Below are 20,614 nucleotides of genomic sequence, written 5' to 3'. Positions count from 1 at the left end.
TCTTTCCTTTCTTCTGTTTGTCTTTTCATTCCTCCCTTTCCTCTCCTCCTATATGCCTCTGTTTCTCCATTATTTGCCCCATAATATTGTCTTATCTCTTTTTTTTGTTAGCAAGAAAGAAAGAAAGAAGAAGGAGAAAGCAAGCGAGCAGGGAGAGACAGGAGGAGGGTGGAAGGACGCAAAGAAGAAAGGAGGGAAGGAAAGAAGGAAGCTCAGTCTAAACCATAACATCAGTGTGTAAATCAGAATTGTGGGTTTTTTCAACCTGTGTTGACCATCAATGGATGGTCAATAAAGACACTGGGAAACATGTCTTTACTCTCTCAAATCTTCTTTCAACATATTTTTTTTTCATTCTCCCACCCCCTCAAATTAAACACTCCCAACACAAGGAATGATATATTGGGTATATTGGGATATTTTGGGGAATTTGGCAACCAGTAGAAAGTTTAAAGCATTTTTATAATTTCCATCAAAATACTATGAGCAAAGGGAGAGCTTTCTCTCTTGAAGGTCTCCAACTATAATATTCCCAACTCTGAATATAACTCTATTTTTATATCTGATGCACAGTATAATATGCCCAGCTTTGTGGAACTCTCTGCATCTGAGAAATAGTACAACGTTTCTATGGGGATATACGAATAAATGTAAAATGATGCAGTAAGGAAGCAGAGCTCTTCCTTTCGGACCTGATTTTTGAAATCTGTGCCATTAGAACAAGTGGGATTGAACAAACCGGTCTGAGAAATCCTGCTGAAATCCTATCACTCTATATGTCTAGGTGCATCTATGTTTTTATATGTTTTGTCAAGTTCCATGTGCAGGATTCTGTACTTGCTGTTTTGTTATTTCATGTTGATATGTTTAAGTTGGGTGTACTTTGTCTCCAAGGTAGACTCAGGTCTCAATATAAACATAAAACCCTTCCTGTTTTTTTAATTCACCCCTGGTTTTGTTTTGGGTCATTAGTGTCTGACCCTCCAGAGGGAGACCATTCATAAAGTTAGGGTTCCTTCTACCTGAAGCGCGCTCTGTCTGTGCCTACATCTGCCTCTGAACTCAGGTTTTAGCATCAGCTTTCATAATAAAGAAACTACCGACAGAAAATTAAGCCTATAGGAGAAAGCTAGAGATAAGCTTCTATGCTTCTTATTTTCCCTTCTAGAGGTGGTCATCTGTGTGTCTTCTCATCAATGGCAACATGCCTCGCACCAACGCTTCCGCTTTCCACCCAGACACCTTCTCTCTGATGGGGATCCCAGGGCTTGAGGATGCCCACGTCTGGATCTCCCTGCCTTTTTGCTCCATTTACCTAATGGCTCTCCTGGGCAACGCTACCATCTTGCTGATTATCTGGTTTGACCGCACACTGCGGGATCCCATGTTCTCCTTTTTAGCTATCTTATCCATGATAGATTTGGCCCTCTCCACATCCTCAGTGCCCCGGATGCTGGGGATATTCTGGTTTGATGCACATGAAATTGGTTTCTCAGCCTGTGTGGCCCAGATGTTCCTGATTCACACCTTCACAGGAATGGAGTCTGCTGTCCTGCTGGCCATGGCCTTTGACCGCTATGTGGCCATCTGTGCACCGCTCCGCTACACCACCATCCTGACACCCCGTGTGCTAGCAGGCATTGGTGTTGGTATTATAATGCGCCCGGTTCTGCTCATGTTGCCCATTCTTTACCTAACCCATCGTCTGCCCTTCTGTGGGGCTCACATTATTGCCCACTCCTACTGTGAGCACATGGGCATTGCCAAGTTGGCCTGTGCCAGCATTCGGATTAATGCTATTTACGGTCTCTTTGTGGCTTCTTTTCTCATTTTGGATGTGGCACTGGTTGGAATCTCTTATGCCCATATCCTTCGAGCAGTTTTCCGCCTCCCATCTCAAGATGCTCGTCTCAAAGCTCTGAGCACCTGTGGGTCACATGTAGGCGTCATGTGTGTTTTCTATATACCCTCTCTATTCTCTTTTCTCACCCATCGGTTTGGCCAAAGAATTCCCCGCTATGTCCACATTCTTGTTGCCAGTCTCTATGTGGTCATCCCACCTGCTCTGAATCCCATCATCTATGGCGTTAGGACAAAGCAGATTCGAGAGCATGTGATCCGTGTTTTCACGTCAAAGTAGGGTAGTTCCTGGGGGCGTGTTAAACTTAAGAGTTCAGCAGTCAACTTTACCTCTACTCTAGATCATCTGAAAATAGTTCTCATATCAAAAGGTCCTGCAGATCCTAAAGGAGGGTCTCCTGGTCTTAAATTCCAGCATCTCCTTTCCATGTTGATGTTGAGTATTTATTTTTATTGACTGTAGGGTTCCACTGCAGTAGGGAAAGCATCCTGCTGGAAGTCCTTTCGTTTTTAACTATGGAAATTTAGCAAGCTTCCATGCCTCTGTATTTAAAAATAGGACAATATTCCAGCTGGGCATCATTCGTCTACATAAATTGCCATGTTTTCTCTTAAAAGAGGACTAAATTTGAACTTAAAATATGAACGATCTTGATTGATTTCTGAATGATAAATTTTAATCTACTTGATTTTCTGAGGACATTACTAGGTAACTGAGTAAAGTTTTTAAAACATTTACAATCCTTCCCTTTGATTTTAGCACCTTTTTCCTTACTGCTCATGAAAACCTACAGACACTACCCTAACTTTGCAACCACCTTCCTTTCTGGAGATGCATGGAATGATAGTATTTAAATCAGTATTTGTGCTAAAGAATGAAAATCTTCTTTATAAAATAAGCTTTGATATACAGAATTCTAACAGTGGAATTCTGAGTCATGGGTGACTGTGTGTGTATTGACACAGGTTAAATATATTTAGACAAGCTACTGTCTATATGGACCACTTCTTCCTCTTCAAAGGCATCTTCATTTGTGAAATGCAATAAATACACATTCTTTGGGATTTGATGCTTTGCCAAGATAGGTAAATTTCAGACAAGGTAGAAAATACTTTTTCAAAGTCAGCAACTTTCACAGGAATTTCCTAGATATTCTTATTAAAATATTTTGGGTAATCTTATAATTTCATATCTCCAGCATGACTCCTAGGTATCAAATGTGTTCTATTGTTATTATTATTATTGAAATTGATGTTAGCAGAAATTGACCTGCACATAAAAATAATGAAATTGAACAAATTAAGAAATGCAGTAAGATTCTACTACATGGAGTTTCCATTGTGGTTCAGCAGGTTAAGAACCCTTCTAGTATCCACGAGGATGCAGATTTGATCCCTGGCCTCGCTCAGTAGGTTAAGGATCTGGTGTTGCCACAAGCTATGGCATAGGTCGCAGAGGTGGCTTGGATCCCACATTGCTGTGGCTGGGTGGTGTAGGCTGGCACCTGCAGCTCTGACTCAACCCCTAACCTGGGAACAGACATATGCCATAGCTGTGGCTCTAAAAAGGAAAAAAACGATTCCATTATACACCTCAAAAACTGCTAAAATTTAAAAATTAAGAGAGCAATACCAAGGGCAGGTAAAGTACAAGGCAATAACACCTTTCATTCATTTTTTCCCCATATGTAAAACACTGTGTTTCTACTCTGTATACTCTACAGTGTGCTCACCACCAAAACTTTATTTCCATCCATCACCATACATTTGATTCCCATTCACCCATTTTACCCCCACACACATCCCCTGGAACCACCGCTCTGTTCTCTGTATGTACATGTTTGTTTTTGTTTGGCTTGTTTTTTTTATTTATTTTATTTTATTATTATTTTTTTTAATATTTCACATATAAGTGAAATCACATGGGCGATTGTCTTTCTCCATCTGCCTATTTCCCTTAACATAATACCCTCAAGGTACATCTCTGTTATCACAAATGGCAAAATTTTAACTTTTTAATGACCAAATAGCATTCCTTTGTATACATACACTGCATCTTCTTTATCCATTCATCTATCAATGGGCGCTTTCATTTTTGGTGGGAATGAGAAAAATAGCACAGTTCTTGGAAAAAAGTTTGGAACTTTCTTACAAGGTAAACATAGTTTGGCCATATGGTCCATCAATTATATGCCAAGGAATTTACCCAAATGGTTTGAAAACTATGTCCAAAGAAAACCTACACATAGATATTTACACCAACCTTATTCCTAACTGCCAAGAATTAGAAGCAGTCGAGATACCTTTTAATACATAAATGAATATCCAAACTTTGGTGCATCCATTGTACACAATTACAACTGATATTATCGAGTATTAATACAAATTGAGATATCAAGTCATAAAAAGACACAGATTATTTTAAGCACATATTCCTAAGTGAAAGAAGCTAATCTGAGAAAGTTTGCTATGGCGTGACTCTAGAGAAACAACATCCTGGATATGGTCATTATACAACTGCAGATGTGATAAACTCATTGGAGTAATAAAAAAGCAATAAAAAATAATTACAAAGCAATTAAAAAAACTATAGAGAAGTCAACCATCCATGGCTGCCAGGGGAGGAAGAGTGGGAGACGCTGACTATTTGAAGAACATGGAAGTTTTAAGTTAAGGAATTATCCTATATGATACTGCGGTGGTAGATGTATGATACTACACATTTGACAAAGCCCATAAAATTTTACAACACAAAAGGTGACTTAAATGCATGTGAGTTCAGGAGATCCCAGGATAAAGTTCAAAACCTGACAAATATAATGTACAACAAGTGGAAAACACTTCACTCAAGTTGGCAGGGGAAAATGTACCAAGCTATGTAACTCTGGGTATGAGTAGAGGCTGTGAGAATAAAGGCAAAAATAACTATACACATGAGCACTGTACTCTAGCAGATACGTTTTCCCCCCATATAGGTTAACAATTCAATACAGCTACATTTACTCGCATACTGCTATTAAGCAATTATTTAGATGGATGGCAAAGGGTGGGGGGCCAGGTTTCTCACTGTTGGAGTGGTATTTTACAGATAAGCATAAGAGGGTACAAGAACAAGTCATTGCTAATGGATCAGAGTCAGAGACCTCGCAGTGACGTCTTTACACAGATGACTGATTGATAGGTTATATACATATACACAGGTTAGTATGCACACATATATGCCTTTGCTCTGAAAGCGGAGATGGCCTTAAAGCAATGACACCCCAAGAGAAAATCTCACTCAGCACCGAGAACTTTGCTTCTAATACCATGATCCAATTAAAGAAACCAATGACTCTTAGAAATAGCACATTCCAAGCCTGGGGCAGGTCATATGCAGGATTCGCCTTGTAGTACTAGAAAGTAAGGAAGCTACCCGCCATCCGAAATAAAAACATCCAATGATGAAGGTCTGTCAAAGGGACATAGGAGCCAACGAAAGAGCTCCCAATAGCCAAGGCTGGAAAAGGTGACAAAATAAAGTAATACTGGATTGTAATCTAGAGTATAAAATAAATGCTTATGAGTCTATACTGACATAAATAAACAACTGGATTCATAAGCAAATGCGGGCGGTAGATATATCGCTCCTGCAAAAAAAATTCCAAACCATTTATGAGGATGCTCCACCCTTAAGGGAGTGGGCACGACATCCAACAGTTTAACTTGGGGGCTGAACATCACAGCGTACTTCCAGAGAGTAAACCTGGAAATGGGGAAGACGGAGGGTCCTGACAGCCTTCTCTCAGCCAGGTAATAAAGCCATTTGGACAGCAGGTACCTTTGATTGTTTCAATATAAATGGTATTTTACCTCACGGAACTCCCTCCCCAAATACATAACTCAGTCTAATCATGGGGAAAATAATCTGACTGATTTCATTCAACAAACATCTTTTAAAAACCCGACCAGGACTCCTAAAACCCTATCAAGTCATCAAAACCAAGAAAAGTCTGAGAAACTGTCATAGCCAAGAGAAGAGATCTAAGTGCACATAATCAGTGAATGTCATTTGGTGTCCCGGATGGGATCCTATGGAGAAAATGAACATCAGGTCAACTAAGGGGATCGGAATAACAGATGAACTGCAATAAGAGAGGAATATTAACATTGATTTATGACCTGTAACAAATGACCACACTACTGCACAACGATGGGGGAAATTATGCATGAGCCATAGGAGCACTCTCTTTACTACATCTGCATTTTTCTTAAATCTACAGGTGTTCTATTTTTTAAACTTTTTAAAGCTTTATTTAAAAAATAAAGGAGAGAGAAACAGAAGGCACGATTCATGAGATAGAAATAATTTTAATATGCTGCTGAAGTTACGAGAGAAGAGAACTGATGAAGGAATAAGTAAAAAAGATGAATGTACTGAATAGAGAACCTAGAAACACACAGATTTTTCTGTCGTACGGTAATAGCGCTGATATTGCAGATTCCAAAGTCACACACCAAAATCCATGAATTTCAAGAAATTGCCTAACAAGTCTCTGCTCCTGCAACCAACAACCTGAAGCTTTGAAGCAAAACGTGTTAGAAAGGCGATTTTACCTGTTTCGATGCATAACTAAGCCAAGAAACAACACACAGGTTTTACTCAGTATGAATGCTGATGTTCTGGAAGCTATTTGTTTGATTTGTGTGTTGTTCACCACAGCAATAAATTTAGGCAAGGAAGATGGTGTCATTTATCGACACCCCAATAACTCCAGGAAAAATTCCAGGAGACGTCTTCATGGCAACTCTAATCAATATGAGCTTCCACAGACCATCACAGCCTTAGAGGGTTAAGTATTAGCTAAGGAGCTCAGATTGTTATCAGCACACAGTTACAAATTTCTTATGACATAGCAGGAAATGTTTTAGGAGCCATACAAGATTAGCTTTTTAAATCTCCATAACAACAAAATTAAAAAATAAATAAAACAAAAAAATTAAAAGAAGAAAAAGAAAAAAATTATCGCAAGAATACTTTGTACTGGTTATTATTCTGCTCATTATAGAGGAAAAGTTGGAGACACAGAGTTTAAATTTCTTGCCCAAACTCAAATGTCCGTTATGTTGGAGAGATGCTTCAAATCCATACAATCTGACTCGAATTCCAACCATTTAGTCAATCTTCTATATCTCGTATTGCTTCCCCTTAGACCTCTGGCTTTTTATAATTAAATTTAACCCTGTCTTATTTTAATGTTAATAAGAATAATAAAAAAAAGAGGATTTGTGTTCAAAACAACTTGTCATTGTTTGTTTATATTATCTCCCTCAGCTAACTTCTAGCAAACATTCCACTCTATGGAGTGATGGATCCTAGTTGGGCTTCAGTTTTTTTCAAAATAGAATTTAAGGTTGAATTGTGTTTAGGACTCGGATGTGAGAGACAGATCAGTTTTAGAAAAACTGACCAGACCAAAAGCAAGGTAAAAAATATGGCGCAAAACAAGAAAGTTACATGAAGCCAGAATGACGTGCCAAACCCTTCTATCAAATCACTTCTGAGTTTCTGTGACCTGGACTCGTACGAGGAGCCCAAGAAAGCGTATCTAGAACTAGAGGAATCTTGAGGAGACAGAGTGGAAGGTGAGCCCTCCTCACAGCCTCCCCTCCCGAGAGCTCAGGCATCCGTAGTTGCCCCAAGCCTGGGACTCAGCATCCGGACTCGGGACTTTTAGAAAAGAAACCACCAGTGATGGTTTGCCTCACACTGATGATGCATGTGGTTCGGTGCCTCTGGACACCTCTGTTCTCCAGAGGGCACCGCTGTCTGAGACTCTTCCTTTTAAGGACCGAGTTCACCGTATAAACCTCCCACTGTGGTCGGAGGGCCTGCCGTGGAAACGTCCTGGGGCAGCTGAGCTCCTTACCTCCGAACGCTGCTGAGTCTGGCTGTGGGGCCAGAAAGGATCCACGAAGGCAGAAAACATTTTCACGTGGCTATGTTATTGAGATTTAGGTTGAAGTGATAAAATAATGACAGCGATGTAAAACAAACAAACAAAAAAGCGAACTGACTAGGGAAGGTATCCGTGAGCCCAGACTGTAACAAGATGATAATTTACATAAATTCAGGCAAGTGCTCCAACAAAGACTTTAAGTCTCATTTTAACATATGTGGATAAGTGATGTGTGCGTATGCATATGCAAATACCTTTATAACTTTCTGAATTGTCTGTCTTTCTCTGAGTGTCTATTTATCATTTGCCTCACTGTTTCCTTTGCCTGTTTGGTTGTACCTTAACTTACAATCTTGACTCTCTTGCCTTTTCTTAGCTGTCACCATTCTGTATCTTACAGAAGTTAACTCTGTGTACCCTTCTGTCCTCCATTCAGCTCTCAAGACAAATAGTTCACAATTCATGGCTTTGCGTCACACGGTAGTAAAAAATACCGTATCAAGACCGCTTTAATCACTTATGATGGAGCATGATAATGTGAGAAAAAAGAATGTATACATGTATGTGTCACTGGGTCACCATGCGGTACAGTAGAAAATTGACAGAACACTGTAAACCAGCTATAATGGAAAAAAAAATAAAAATCACTATATAAAAAAAGAACCCTTAAAGTTTCAAAGATACTGTCACATAGTTTTTTTTAAAAGGCTTCACTCCACTGCTGTAAAACCGCTCAGAGTGTCTTTATAGGAACCACGTGGAGGCCTCTGGTTCACGTCCTGACTTCGTGAACTCGCGAGAGCTTTAAGGAGCAGCTCGACTGCACAAATAACTGCCTGGCAGCATGCAGCCAAGCAGGAGGAGACAACACCTCCTCGAGGTCTCCTCTTCTCAATTTCCAAGCACAGTGCTAAGACAATATCTGCTAGAAAACGTGACAAGGAGGATCGAGCTGTGGGCCAATGAAATGTGACAGGTATTTTTGAAGGATGGTCACAATCTGACAGAGAAATGAGGTAAAATATGGGTATGAAAGAGGAGGGAAAGGCTGAAGAAAACAGAAATCTGGATTTCCATGTAACCCAGAAAAGTGTGTTTGCTCTTCCCAACCATGAGTCTTCAATATCCGGGCCTTCCCTCTCCTGTACTCGTAATTCTATCACCTTGACTCTTTCTCCAAGTGGATTTCATACGTCCTACTGTTACATTTTCCAGACTATTTCTTACGTGTCCTTTTGAATAAATTTAAGTATTTAGGAAGCAGCATGCTACCATGAGCCAGACTCTTAGAATGTCAGTGTTCCCTCTTCTGCAATTTGCAACAGTCAATTGTAAACTCTCAACTATATCAACCGCATCCACCATGAGGCTGGATTTCCTGCATTTAACACAGTTTAACCCTAATTGTAATTATGTTTCTGATGAAAGAGGTCCAGGAATTGATTGAGTGGCTTTCTCCACTGGGTTTAGTAGTCTTAAAAGGATTTTGGGCAAATTCTACCATCACAGGACATGGCAATTGACTATGAGATGGTGGATCCCTAAGATATAAAGAAAAAAGTACCTGTTAAAATCCAGAAAAAAACATTTTATTCTTATTTTAAATCTTAAGCTATAATGGAATTTCCCTAAGAGCAGTAAAACATTTTATCTCTACAAACCCATTATCTGACTATTTGCCTGATAATCAGGCAACCATTAGGTCCTTGATAAAAGTTTGATTTAATTATATTAAATGAACAAATGGAAATAAGTAGAATGAGTCTGATTAGCTTGATGGAAATTAAACAAGAATGGCATGTACTTCAGTTTTTATAAAAGTCACATAGTTATGTCATGATGGGAATGATGATTAGAAAAGATTATGCATATTTTTGTATAATCCTGTAGGAAATCAATACAACTGGACAAGAAGAGCTGCAGCCTCTCAGGGAATGAAGCACCTGGTCTATGACATGTATGGCTGTAGAAGTGCCACAGAAGCCTGTCCCCTTCTAATGGGACACAGTTCCAGCGCTTTTTTCTCCTGTTGGGAATTCCAGGGCTAGAAGCTGTGCACCTGTGGGTTGCTTTTCCATGGTGTGTTGTGTATGTGACTGCCTTACTGGGAAATGTCGCAGTTCTTTCTGTGGTTCAGGCAGAACGTAACCCCCATCAGCCCATGTTTCCTTCCTGGCCATTCTGTCGTCTATGGACCTGGGCCTGGCCACATCCACCATCCCCAAGAGGCTTGGCATCTTCTGGCTCCATCTGAGAGAAAGCTCCTTTGGGGGCTGCCTCACCCCGATGGTCTGCATCCCCCTCTGCACGGGCATGGAGTCGGCTGAGCCCGTGGCCACGGCCTATGACTGCCACGTGGCCATCTGTCACCGTCTTCACCACACACGGGTGCTGACAGACAAGGTGCTATCAGCCATGGCACTGACCATCCTCCTTAGACCTTTGTCCTCTGTAATCCCCTTTGTTCCACTCATCCTAAGGTTACCCTTCTGTGGACCCCGAATTATCGCTCACACTTACTGGGAGCACATGGGCATCGCCCGTCTGCCCTGTGCCAGCATCAGGGCCAACATCGTCTATGGCTCATGCGCCATCTCTGATTTGGTTTTGACATCATAGCCATCGTCACCTCCTATGTCCAGATCCTCCGTGCTGTCTACTGCCTACCGTCCAGGGATGCCCGGCTAAAGGCACTCAGTACATGTGGCTCCCACGTCTGTGTCATGTTGGCTTTCTACACCCGGCATTTTTCTCCTTCATGACCCACCGTTTCGGCCAAAACATTCCTCAATACACCCACACTCTCCTTGCCAACATCTACGTTGTCATCCCACCTGCTCTCAACCCTGCTATTTACGGGATCAGGACCAAGCAGATAAGAGAAAGGGTAATCAGAATTTTCAGAAATAAATTATGAAATTTGGTCTTCAGAGATTAAGAGGCTTGAGTAAGCGAAAATGCAACCTCTTCTCTCCTCCCAAGATTGAACATTACATAAATGTCTGGGGAAGATTATATTCTATGATGGGTAGATTCAGAAAGTCATTCATCTTAGAAACAAGAATCCATAAGAGACAATAATAAATATTTAATATGTGTATGTCTACCCACATATCATGAATGTCAGCAACATGATAAAAAAAATAACATCTATATAAAAAATGCACAAAGTTGATAAAAACTAATATAATACTCATTTATAAACACATACGATGAGCCAAACAGTTTTCATAACTTTTTAAGTTTTAACTTGTTGAATTCTTATAACTACAAAAAGAAGTAGCCAGTTCTTATTTTTCCTTTTCTATAGCCCAGAAAACTGGGGTAACAACATGGTATGAAAAAGTATTTAAGGAGGTCACAGGAGAAATTCATCCATCTGAAGAGACAGACATTTCAGCATGGGAAAGTGGCTGTGTTTTAAACAGTGGTAGGGACAGTGAAACACTCATAAAGCTAGTTTTCAGCTAATGAAACGTAACATAATATTAAGCAAAATATTTATGTACTTACCAAACAAAAAGCATATATGCCCTAAGATTTTTCTTTTCCTTTTTTTTTTTTTTTTTTTTTCCCACAGGGGTCCTTTGCACACAGCAACTAGAAATTCTTGGGCTGGGGATCAAACCTGCGCCTCGGCAGTGACCCAAGCTGCTGCAGTGACCACACCAGATTTTTTTTTTTTAATTTTTTTCCGCTGTACAGCATGGGGACCAAGTTTCTCTTATATGTATACATTTTTCCCCCACCCTTTGTTCTGTTGCAATACACACCAGATTTTTAACCCAAAGCACTACAAGAGAACCCCCCTTAGACTTTTCCTTACTAATGTTTTCATCAAAATATTCAATGAATCTATAAAAGTGAAAGCAACCACATGATATTATAGATCTATCAGTTGGTAGAATTGGTCTATGGACAAGTCATTCAACAAGTTTCCAGGAAAAGAGCATATGCAATAATAATATTGTATTTGATTAATTATATTGAGGCAAGTGGCAATTGCCTGAGTACAATACTGTTAGAATAGAAACTGCTTTATTTCTCAGCTAACTATATATATATGTGTGTGTGTGTAAAATACATGTGCGTAAAATATACATATATGTAACATGAACATATTCAAGAACTAGAGAAAAAATAAGTATATAGATTTTATATGTAAATAGGTTACAAGACACCACTAGTAAGAATAATTGGCTTCTTATATAGGATACATGCAGGAAAAAGCAGCCCACAATTTCATGATTTAAGAAGTATAGAAACACTTTGAAACAAGAGGTAATGTCTAATATTTCCTGACACTTTATAATGTTCTAGGAACTACATGTGATTCTTTATGTAGTTTATATCTTTAATAAGTAAAGATGCAGAAGTTAAGTGACTTACACACCTATTATGTAACAAAACTTTAAATGCCTTAGTTTCAGTGTAGTTTCCTTACTCTTCTACATAGTTTAACATAGAAACAGACTGTGAAAACAGACAAACAAAGGTTAAGAAAATATTTAGATGTCAACATGTTATACAACTTAAAATGAAATTATATAAATAATGTATTGAGTATATAAAATATAATATTTAATATATTAAATATAGTTAATTTAATTTAATATGTATAAAATAATGAGCATAGCTCTTAAGTCTTAAATAAGGGAATCTTTTATAAATATAAAGAGATGATGATTAATTAGAGAAAATTAATCAAAATAAAATATAGAAATGAAGATTAAACTACATGAAAAGATGTTATCCCTAAGAGACAAAATATAAAAGGGATTCCTGGCTCCCTAGGTGCAGGTGGAATCAAGAAGCTTCAGTCTCAGTGCCTGAGTCAACTCTCAGGTGGCTTTCAGTCCCTACAGAGATCGGCCCAGGGTGTCCTTCTCAGGGGGCGATAACAACCTTTGCATAAAATGTGCCTTTTAAGAGATCCTGGGCAGGCAAGAAGAGGCAGAGTGCCGTCCTTGGGAAGGCGGCCCAGGTCCTAATTTACACGTGGTGGGGAGCCTCCCATGAAAAGTCTCAGACGGCTGGGGCAGCTCAGCACAGCGGACACGGAGGGCAGTTTCTGGAAGCCACATCAGGTGGTACCGCTTGCAGGTATATCCCAGATGAAACGCCAGACTCCCTTTATTGCAGCTAACTCTACAGAAAGGGAGCCCCCAGACCCTGGAGCGTGCACGTTCACTGCACACAGGGGCCGGGGAGAGCGGCCCGAGTCCCGAACCACGGAAATCAAAGCGGCTGTCAGCACAGTGACCTCTTTGCAACAGCTGCTATACCTTAGGGGCTGTGAGGCCTTGGGCATGACCTTTGCACTCTGAGCTGCAAAACACGGATGTAAATACGTGCTCTCTCTGCGCACTAACCTGCGTCCAGGAATCAAAATCAGATTCGGTAAAGCTGACAGTGTTTTTCGCAGTTTGATAAAAAAATCAAAGTTGGGTTACGGAGTCCCGTTTTGTTCTGACGGAGTCAAACCTAACTGACATATTCCATGTTTCAAAATGAGAATCAATTATTTATAAATTTATTCTAAGAAGAGAGTCTTCCAAAAATGAGTGTCAATGAAGGAGTCCTAAAATTTTTTCAATTTGTTTCGTAACTAAGATGCTTTAAAACACAGCTCCTAATCTACTTGGAGTTCCTATCGTGACTCGGGGGTCAAAGAAACCTGACTAGGAACCATGAGGTTTCGGGTTCGATTCCTGGCCTTGCTCAGCAGGTTAAGGATCCAGCATTGCTGTGAGCTGTGGTGTAGGGTGGCAGCTACAGCCCTGATTCAACCCCTAGCCTGGGAACCTCCATATGCCACGGGCGTGGGCCTAGAAAGCAAAATAAATAGATAAATAAATTTTAAAACTAAAACTAAAACTAAATGAAACACAGCTCCTAACCTGCTTAGCTCAGAGAGTTAACTTTCAGCTGAAAAGGACTGGCGGGGCTGAGTTAACACAGTCCCTCTGAAGGTGCCATGGTTTATACTATTTGTAAGCTATTATGTTTTATTAGAAAGTAAACATTAGCACCAAGGGTCATATCTGTGGATAATAACAATAATGATGAACTATTCCACCTAATGTCACTAAGGACCCAGTGTTTTTTGTTTTTCTTTTTTGTCTTTTTGCCATTTCTTGGGCCGCTCCCGCGGCGTATGGAGGTTCCCAGGCGAAGGGTTGAATCGGAGCTGTAGCCACCAGCCTACACCACAGCCACAGCAACGCGGGATCCGAGCCACGTCTGCAACCTACACCACAGCTCATGGTCACACCAGATCATTAACCCACTGAGCAAGGCCAGGGATCGAACCCGCAACCTCATGGTTCTTAGTCGCATTCGTTAACCACTGTGCCGCGACGGGAACTCCGAGGACCCAGTGTTAAAGCATGTTTAGGTACCACATATGCACGTTCTATTTTAATAGGCCTACAGCCATATGTAGTTGATACACGATTATCTCAAACTCTACAGGTAAATAATAAAATCAGGGGATGATTTTCTTACGGTCATTAGAATGTGGGAGGGTGAAGACATAAAACTGTTTTGTGAAGCAAAGAAGGAATTTCCCTGAACACCAAACCGATTCTTAATCAGCCACAACAGGCAGATGGTTACTTATGCGGACAGAAAGAGCCCATGAGTGACTCTGACACCACGTAAACACCAGTTGGCAAGAATAGGCAAGGAAGAGGAGACACACGCTGGTCAAAATCTGAAACCATGTAAATCGTGAGGACTTCAAATCACAGCATACTTTCACAACTTTTAACACTCTTTGATTAAATTTTAAGTCACTGAAATTCCCTTTTACACGCATAAGAGTGACTGTGCGTTTCTACTGAGATCTACTTGTGAGATAGTCTTATTAGCACAACAGGAAACGGAGTAGAGATATGATCTTAGAGAATGTCAGGCTATATTTTCTACATTTTAATTCCAGGACATTTTCCTAGCCAAATTTGCTCCCTGAAAGTCACTTCCTTTTACTTTGTGTACTCCCCAAAAGTTAGCATGTTTTCATCCTGCTAATTGACAAGATCCACTCAAATCCTCAGGGTTTTTTTTTTCTTTTTCCTATGTCACATTTTTCTGGTTCTATGACCATACACAGACCCCTAACAATTCCAGATGAGATGAGTTATGATATAAACTGTATAGATGTCTTATTCTTGAAGAGCACATATATATCTTTCCAAAATCTAATCTATTCTGATCATATAATTTATATTCCTGAGACACATTCCTTAGACTCTCTTAATCTTAGCTTTGTTTGCATGTAAACTTGGGATGACAACAGCATGTAGCTCATGGAGTCTTTTGCAATGTAAGTGAGAATATTTGTAAAGTCTTTAGTACAGTGCTTGATAAATATTTTTTTCTTTTCTATCAGAGTCAGGCAAAAAAGCAGAAAAGCTGCCATTACACACATGAACTGGAGAAACATATCCATCCTGAAGGCCACAACTGGTTCTTTCCCAGTTGATTAGGCCCCTGGATTCCCAAGGTGTTTTAAATGCTAATTATAGAATCATATGAAATCAGGTTGAATGTGCTGTAGAATACGCTTGAGAAATTTTAGTAGGGTATAAAATACTCTTGTACTTAAAAAAAATTGAGAAATCTCAAAGAGAATTGTAGAGCACATCCCAGGACAGAATGGTAGCATGTTTTATGACTGTAGTTCCCATCAAATTTGTCACTATTCAGAGCAATTTTGATCATCAGTAATTTGTTGCCAACAGTCATGAAGTCTATACCGTAGTTAGTATGTAACCTACAACCAATGCATATGAATTAGAAAGAAAATATCCCAAATAAAGCTAAAATCCATTCAAAACAGAAACCATGATAGAACATTTACACTTAACATAGGTTGTTTATCTTATTTTATGTTGTCTGAACGTGATTGTGAAATACTTTTGTTAGCTTTTAGGATTTTTAGCTTTCAGTAGTGACTGAATGAGGTAAATGATTCTATCTTTAAAATAAGCTCCAAAATTAAATATTTTATTAAATCAAATTATATTGTACTTTACACTATAAAAGATTAAAGATGCACTTAATTTTGAGATTTATATTTTATACCTTTTAATTATGTCATTTCGAATATATGTAAACAATAGACAGGTTTTCTCACCCAATTTCAAGAACTGTACACATTTTATTTTCTGCAGAGCTGAATTTGATTTTTTTTAAAAAATTTACATGTTTACATGTACAAGCTTCACCTGCATATTTCTGACAAATGTGTATGCATTCATATCCTACACCTCTATAAAGATCTATGACCTCAAAACTCTTCTGCTATTCCTTCCCATACGATACTGTCCTTGACCGCTCTCAACCCCATGGAACAAAGGAATGGATCTTTTCAGCACTTGTTTTCTTTGTATGCTCTAGAACTTCATAGAAATGAATTTATTTAGCTAGTACTCTTTAGCAGTAATTGGTAACTCAATGATAATTTTAGGTTTATCTATGCTGTTAGAGAAGTAGTCAATCCGTCTTTGTTGCTGAATAGAATTTCATTATGTAAACATGCCAAAACTGATCTGTCTACTGACCTGACGATGAATAGTTGTGATGTTTCCACTTTGGGGTAATCATGGATAAAGCTGCTGTGAACATTCTTGTACAAGTCCTTATGTAAACATATGCTTTCGTTTCTCTTGAGTAAGCACCTAGGAGTTCAGTTGTTCAGTTCAATTTTTGTAGGTAATTTAGGAGATTCTGCTAGAACTTGGTGTTGTCATGCATTTTAATTTTGACTATTCAAAATCTGTCATTACGGCATTAATGTACAGTCCCTGATGGCTAAAGGTTTTTGATATTTTAATATTATTTTATATTTTTCTTTGCCAAGTGTCAGTTTAGATTCCGTAATTTTCCATTGCTTGTTTTTCTTGTTTTTTAGTTGTAAGTAGTTTATATGTTTTCATACAAATTTGTTTTCACTGCTGTATAGCACTGGGAACTATATCTAGTCACTTATGACGGAGTATGATAATGTGAGAAAATAGAATGTATGTATGTGTGTGACTGGGTCACTTTGCTATATAGCAGAAAATTGACAGAACACTGTAAACCAGCTATAATGGAAAAAATAAAAATCATTAATAAAAAAACAAATTTATCTTCAGAAAGATTAGTCTGTGAATATTTTTTTTCCAGTCTTACCCTCCAAATACATTTTCTTAACAGTAACTTATAAAATTTCACAACATATAACAATATATTTCTTATGCTTAATGCTTTTTGTGTCCTGTCTTAGAAATCCCATTACATCCTACTGGGTTGCAAAGATATTCTTACTTTTATTCTACAGAAGTTAGAATTTGAGCTTTTGAAAAACCATCTCAGTCTATTTTAGAAGTATTATTAAATTGTGTATACACACACACACACACACACACACACGTATATATACTGAAATTGGAAATAAGGATTTTTTTCATAAGTATATTCATTTGTACCAGTATTACTGGAAGAAATAATTCCCCTCTTTTCAGTGAATTACCTCTTCCGTTACATTCCAAGAATTGTATGGTTGTTCTACTATATATATAGATACAGTGACATCCACCCACCACATGTTCCCTCCTGTCTCCCCAGAAATACCAAAGAAGACAGAAGAGCACCCTCCAAAAGTCCTCAGCAGAATGTCCTCTGTCAACGACACGGCCTCACATCCTCCTGCCTTCCTCCTGCTGGGTATTCCTGGTCTGCAAGCTCTCCATATCTGGGTGGCCTTCCCTTTCTGTGTGGTTTATCTGGTGGCCCTTGTGGGGAACATCACAATCCTGTTTGTGGTCAGGACTGAGCAGAGTCTTCATCAACCCATGTTCTACTTTCTGGCTCTTCTCTCCTTTATTGATCTAGGTCTCTCCACTTCTACCATACCCAAAATGCTGGCCATCTTTTGGTTCAACATTCGGGAGATAAGCTTTGAAGGCTGTCTCACCCAAATGTTCTTTATTCACTCCTGCACCGGTATGGAATCTGATGTACTCACGGCCATGGCGATTGACCGCTTCGTTGCCATCTGTTATCCACTGAGATATCCCACTGTTCTCACCAACAGAGCGGTAGCCGTCATGGCCTCTGTTTCAGTAGGGAAGCCAGTCTTCCTTGCCATCCTATTCTGCCCTCTTCTCAAAAGACTGCCCTTCTGTGGACACCATATTATTCCGCACACGTACTGTGAGCACATGGGCATTGCCCGGCTCGCCTGTGCGAACATAAGAGTCAACATCACCTACGGCTTGTTTACCATCGCGACCCTGGTCTTTGATTTGATCCTTATCGCCCTCTCCTACGTTCGCATCCTACGAGCTGTCTTCCACCTTCCTTCCAAAGACGCCAGGCGCAAAGCCCTTAGCACGTGTGGTTCCCATGTCTGTGTCCTCTTAGCCTTTTACACCCCAGCGTTTTTCTCCTTTATGACCCACCGGTTTGGTGGGAACATTCCTCGCTACGTTCACATCCTCCTGGCCAGTCTCTACGTGGTTGTTCCTCCCGGTTTAAACCCAGTCATTTACGGGGTCAGGACAAAGCAAATCCGTGACCGCGTTGTGAGAATATTTGTCAAGAAAGAGGGACCCAGTACATTCAGAAGTTGAGAAACTCTTGCAGGCTATCCTTCAGCTAGTACGTCTTTCATTGGGCCCCAAGTTGTGATTATGTAGAGGCCGCCAAGGCATGTGCTGGGCCATAATTAGTCTCCTAAGCTCACACTGAGTGGTCCCTTTATGCAATGTTCACCCTGACTTTCCATGAAGTATCCTTTTTTCAGTGAAGGTGAGGGACAACTGTGGGACCAAGAAAAGAATGTAATTAAACTCTCGAATATGTGAGGACAATGTTGTTCTCCAGGCCAACAGGAAAATTTATGTACAGACGTGATAAAAATGAAAATTCTGATGACAGGTAATGTTTCAAATTTCGGCTCTAGCATCAATATTTTTGAATCTGTCCTTCAACAACCTCCTTGTCTGCCAGGATTACCTGCATCTAGATGACACATCTTAATTCCACTCAAAGGGTAATCTGTGTGTTATCTATCATTCAATTCTGTCTCCAATAGTGTCCAACTCGCTCTTTTTCAGCAGCTCTGCAATGACGCTAAAACCAAAGAAAGGCATTTATGAAAATAAAATTAGTTAACAAATTCTTTCACAAACTCAGTTGTAAAAGTTAACAAAAATTATAAAATTTGAACTCAATTATATAATTTATTTACATGTATGTATTTTAAAATGACTGTATTGACCTCATCTCAAAAACACAAGGATATTTTTTGCATCTGAACATCCATCAACATATTTCACCATGCTTTCAAACAACAGAAATAACATATGCGCATGTTACTAAATATAGAAACATAGTTCTGAAAATCCATCATGAACTCCTGTTAAGAACTTCCGAAAACTGGGAAGACAAAGGAACTCTTCCACAGCATGAAGAAAGGCTGAATGTATGTCTCTATGGCCAGAAAAATGAAAGGGTCTCTGCTCTTATCACATATTCACTTCTGTACTGGTGATTCGACCCAATGCACCAGGTAAGCAAAGGCAAATAAAAATCACTGATATGTGAAAGACAAAATTATACTATACTTACTGATGACATGGATTATCGCTGCAGAAAAATCTTGTGTAACCCTAGAAAAAGCTATTAGAACTAATATATGAATTTAGCAAGTTTAGAAGATACAGGGTCACTATGCGAATAGCTGGCGTTCTTAAACTAGTGGCGTCCTATTAGAAATTAAAGTAAAAATGTTTTAAATTGCTTAAGTATATATAAAATATTTAGGAACACATATACATGCCATACTACAATCAAAATTCTTGTGACCTTTTTATTGTAGAAACTGAGGAGCTAACGCTAAATTTATATGAAATGTAAAGAAACTAGAATAAGCAAAATAACTTCAGAACAAACCTAACACATTTGGAGGATTTATATCACAGTGTGCTAGGGCATAAAATACTCGAATTAATCAAGGTCCCAGGAGAAGAAGCACAAATATACTCCACACAAATAAATATGATTCACTGGTTTTCAAGAAAATGCTGAAGTGATTCAATGAAGAATGGATACATTTGGAACAACTGGGTAATCACATGCAAAAACGTGCACCTCAATTTGTACCTTCCTCTTATTATACGATCTAGGAATTGAATTCCTTGGTATTTGCCCAAAAGGTTTGAAAATTTATGCTCCCACAAAAACCTGCACATGGGTGTTTTTAGAAATTTTATTCCTAATTGTCAAAATATTGAGGCAACCAAGATGTCCTTCAGTAGGTTACTAGATAAATAGACTGTGCTACATCCAGATAATAAAACTGTACTCAGCTCTCAAAATGAGTGAGCTATCCAGCCTTGCAAAGACATAGAGGAATCTTAAATGCACATCAGCAAGTGAAAGAAGCCAATCTGAAAAGGCCACATGCTCTATGCTTCCAAATCATTGATATTTTTGCAAAGGCAAAACTACAGAGACTGTAAAAATAGAAGCAGTTTCAGGAGCTGGGGGGAGAGAAAGATGAATAAATGGAATCCTTTTTTACAGCAATGAAATGATTTTCTGTGATATTATAATGATGGATACATATCATATATTTTTTCAAAACTACAGAATGTAAAAAATATCGAGTTATTAATCCTAATGTAAACGATGGATTTTGAGTGATAGTGATATGCAGGTTAATTTACTGTAACAAACAGATCATCTTCCTATGGGATGCTGATAACAGGGGAGGCTGTGCATATGTGGGGTCATATATGGGAAAATGGAATTCTCTGTAC

General features: G+C 39.1%; 3 protein-coding genes across 3 annotated transcripts; all 3 read left to right on the top strand.

Moving 5' to 3' along the window:
* The first annotated feature begins 1,154 nt into the window (after nt 1-1,154).
* On the top strand, nt 1,155-2,196 carry LOC125111475 (olfactory receptor 52J3-like). Its single transcript, XM_047753424.1, has one exon. The coding sequence runs from the start codon at nt 1,205-1,207 to the stop codon at nt 2,138-2,140; it is 936 nt and encodes a 311-aa protein (XP_047609380.1). The 5' UTR covers nt 1,155-1,204; the 3' UTR covers nt 2,141-2,196.
* A 3,415-nt stretch (nt 2,197-5,611) lies between these two features.
* On the top strand, nt 5,612-10,716 carry LOC125111439 (olfactory receptor 52E1-like). The gene is given in 6 exon segments (XM_047753378.1): nt 5,612-5,652; nt 8,600-8,753; nt 9,808-9,964; nt 9,967-10,397; nt 10,400-10,535; nt 10,538-10,716. Coding segments are annotated over 6 exon segments (1,098 nt in total).
* Nucleotides 10,717-17,412: 6,696 nt separating this feature from the next.
* LOC125111328 (olfactory receptor 52E4-like) lies at nt 17,413-18,436 on the top strand. The gene has a single exon (XM_047753269.1). It carries the CDS (start codon nt 17,462-17,464, stop codon nt 18,419-18,421), a length of 960 nt encoding a protein of 319 aa, XP_047609225.1. The 5' UTR covers nt 17,413-17,461; the 3' UTR covers nt 18,422-18,436.
* The last annotated feature ends 2,178 nt before the right edge of the window (nt 18,437-20,614 follow it).

This window comes from Phacochoerus africanus, chromosome 11, assembly GCF_016906955.1.
Source record: "Phacochoerus africanus isolate WHEZ1 chromosome 11, ROS_Pafr_v1, whole genome shotgun sequence".
NCBI lineage: Eukaryota > Metazoa > Chordata > Mammalia > Artiodactyla > Suidae > Phacochoerus > Phacochoerus africanus.
This window is presented reverse-complemented; position numbering and strand designations above follow the sequence as displayed.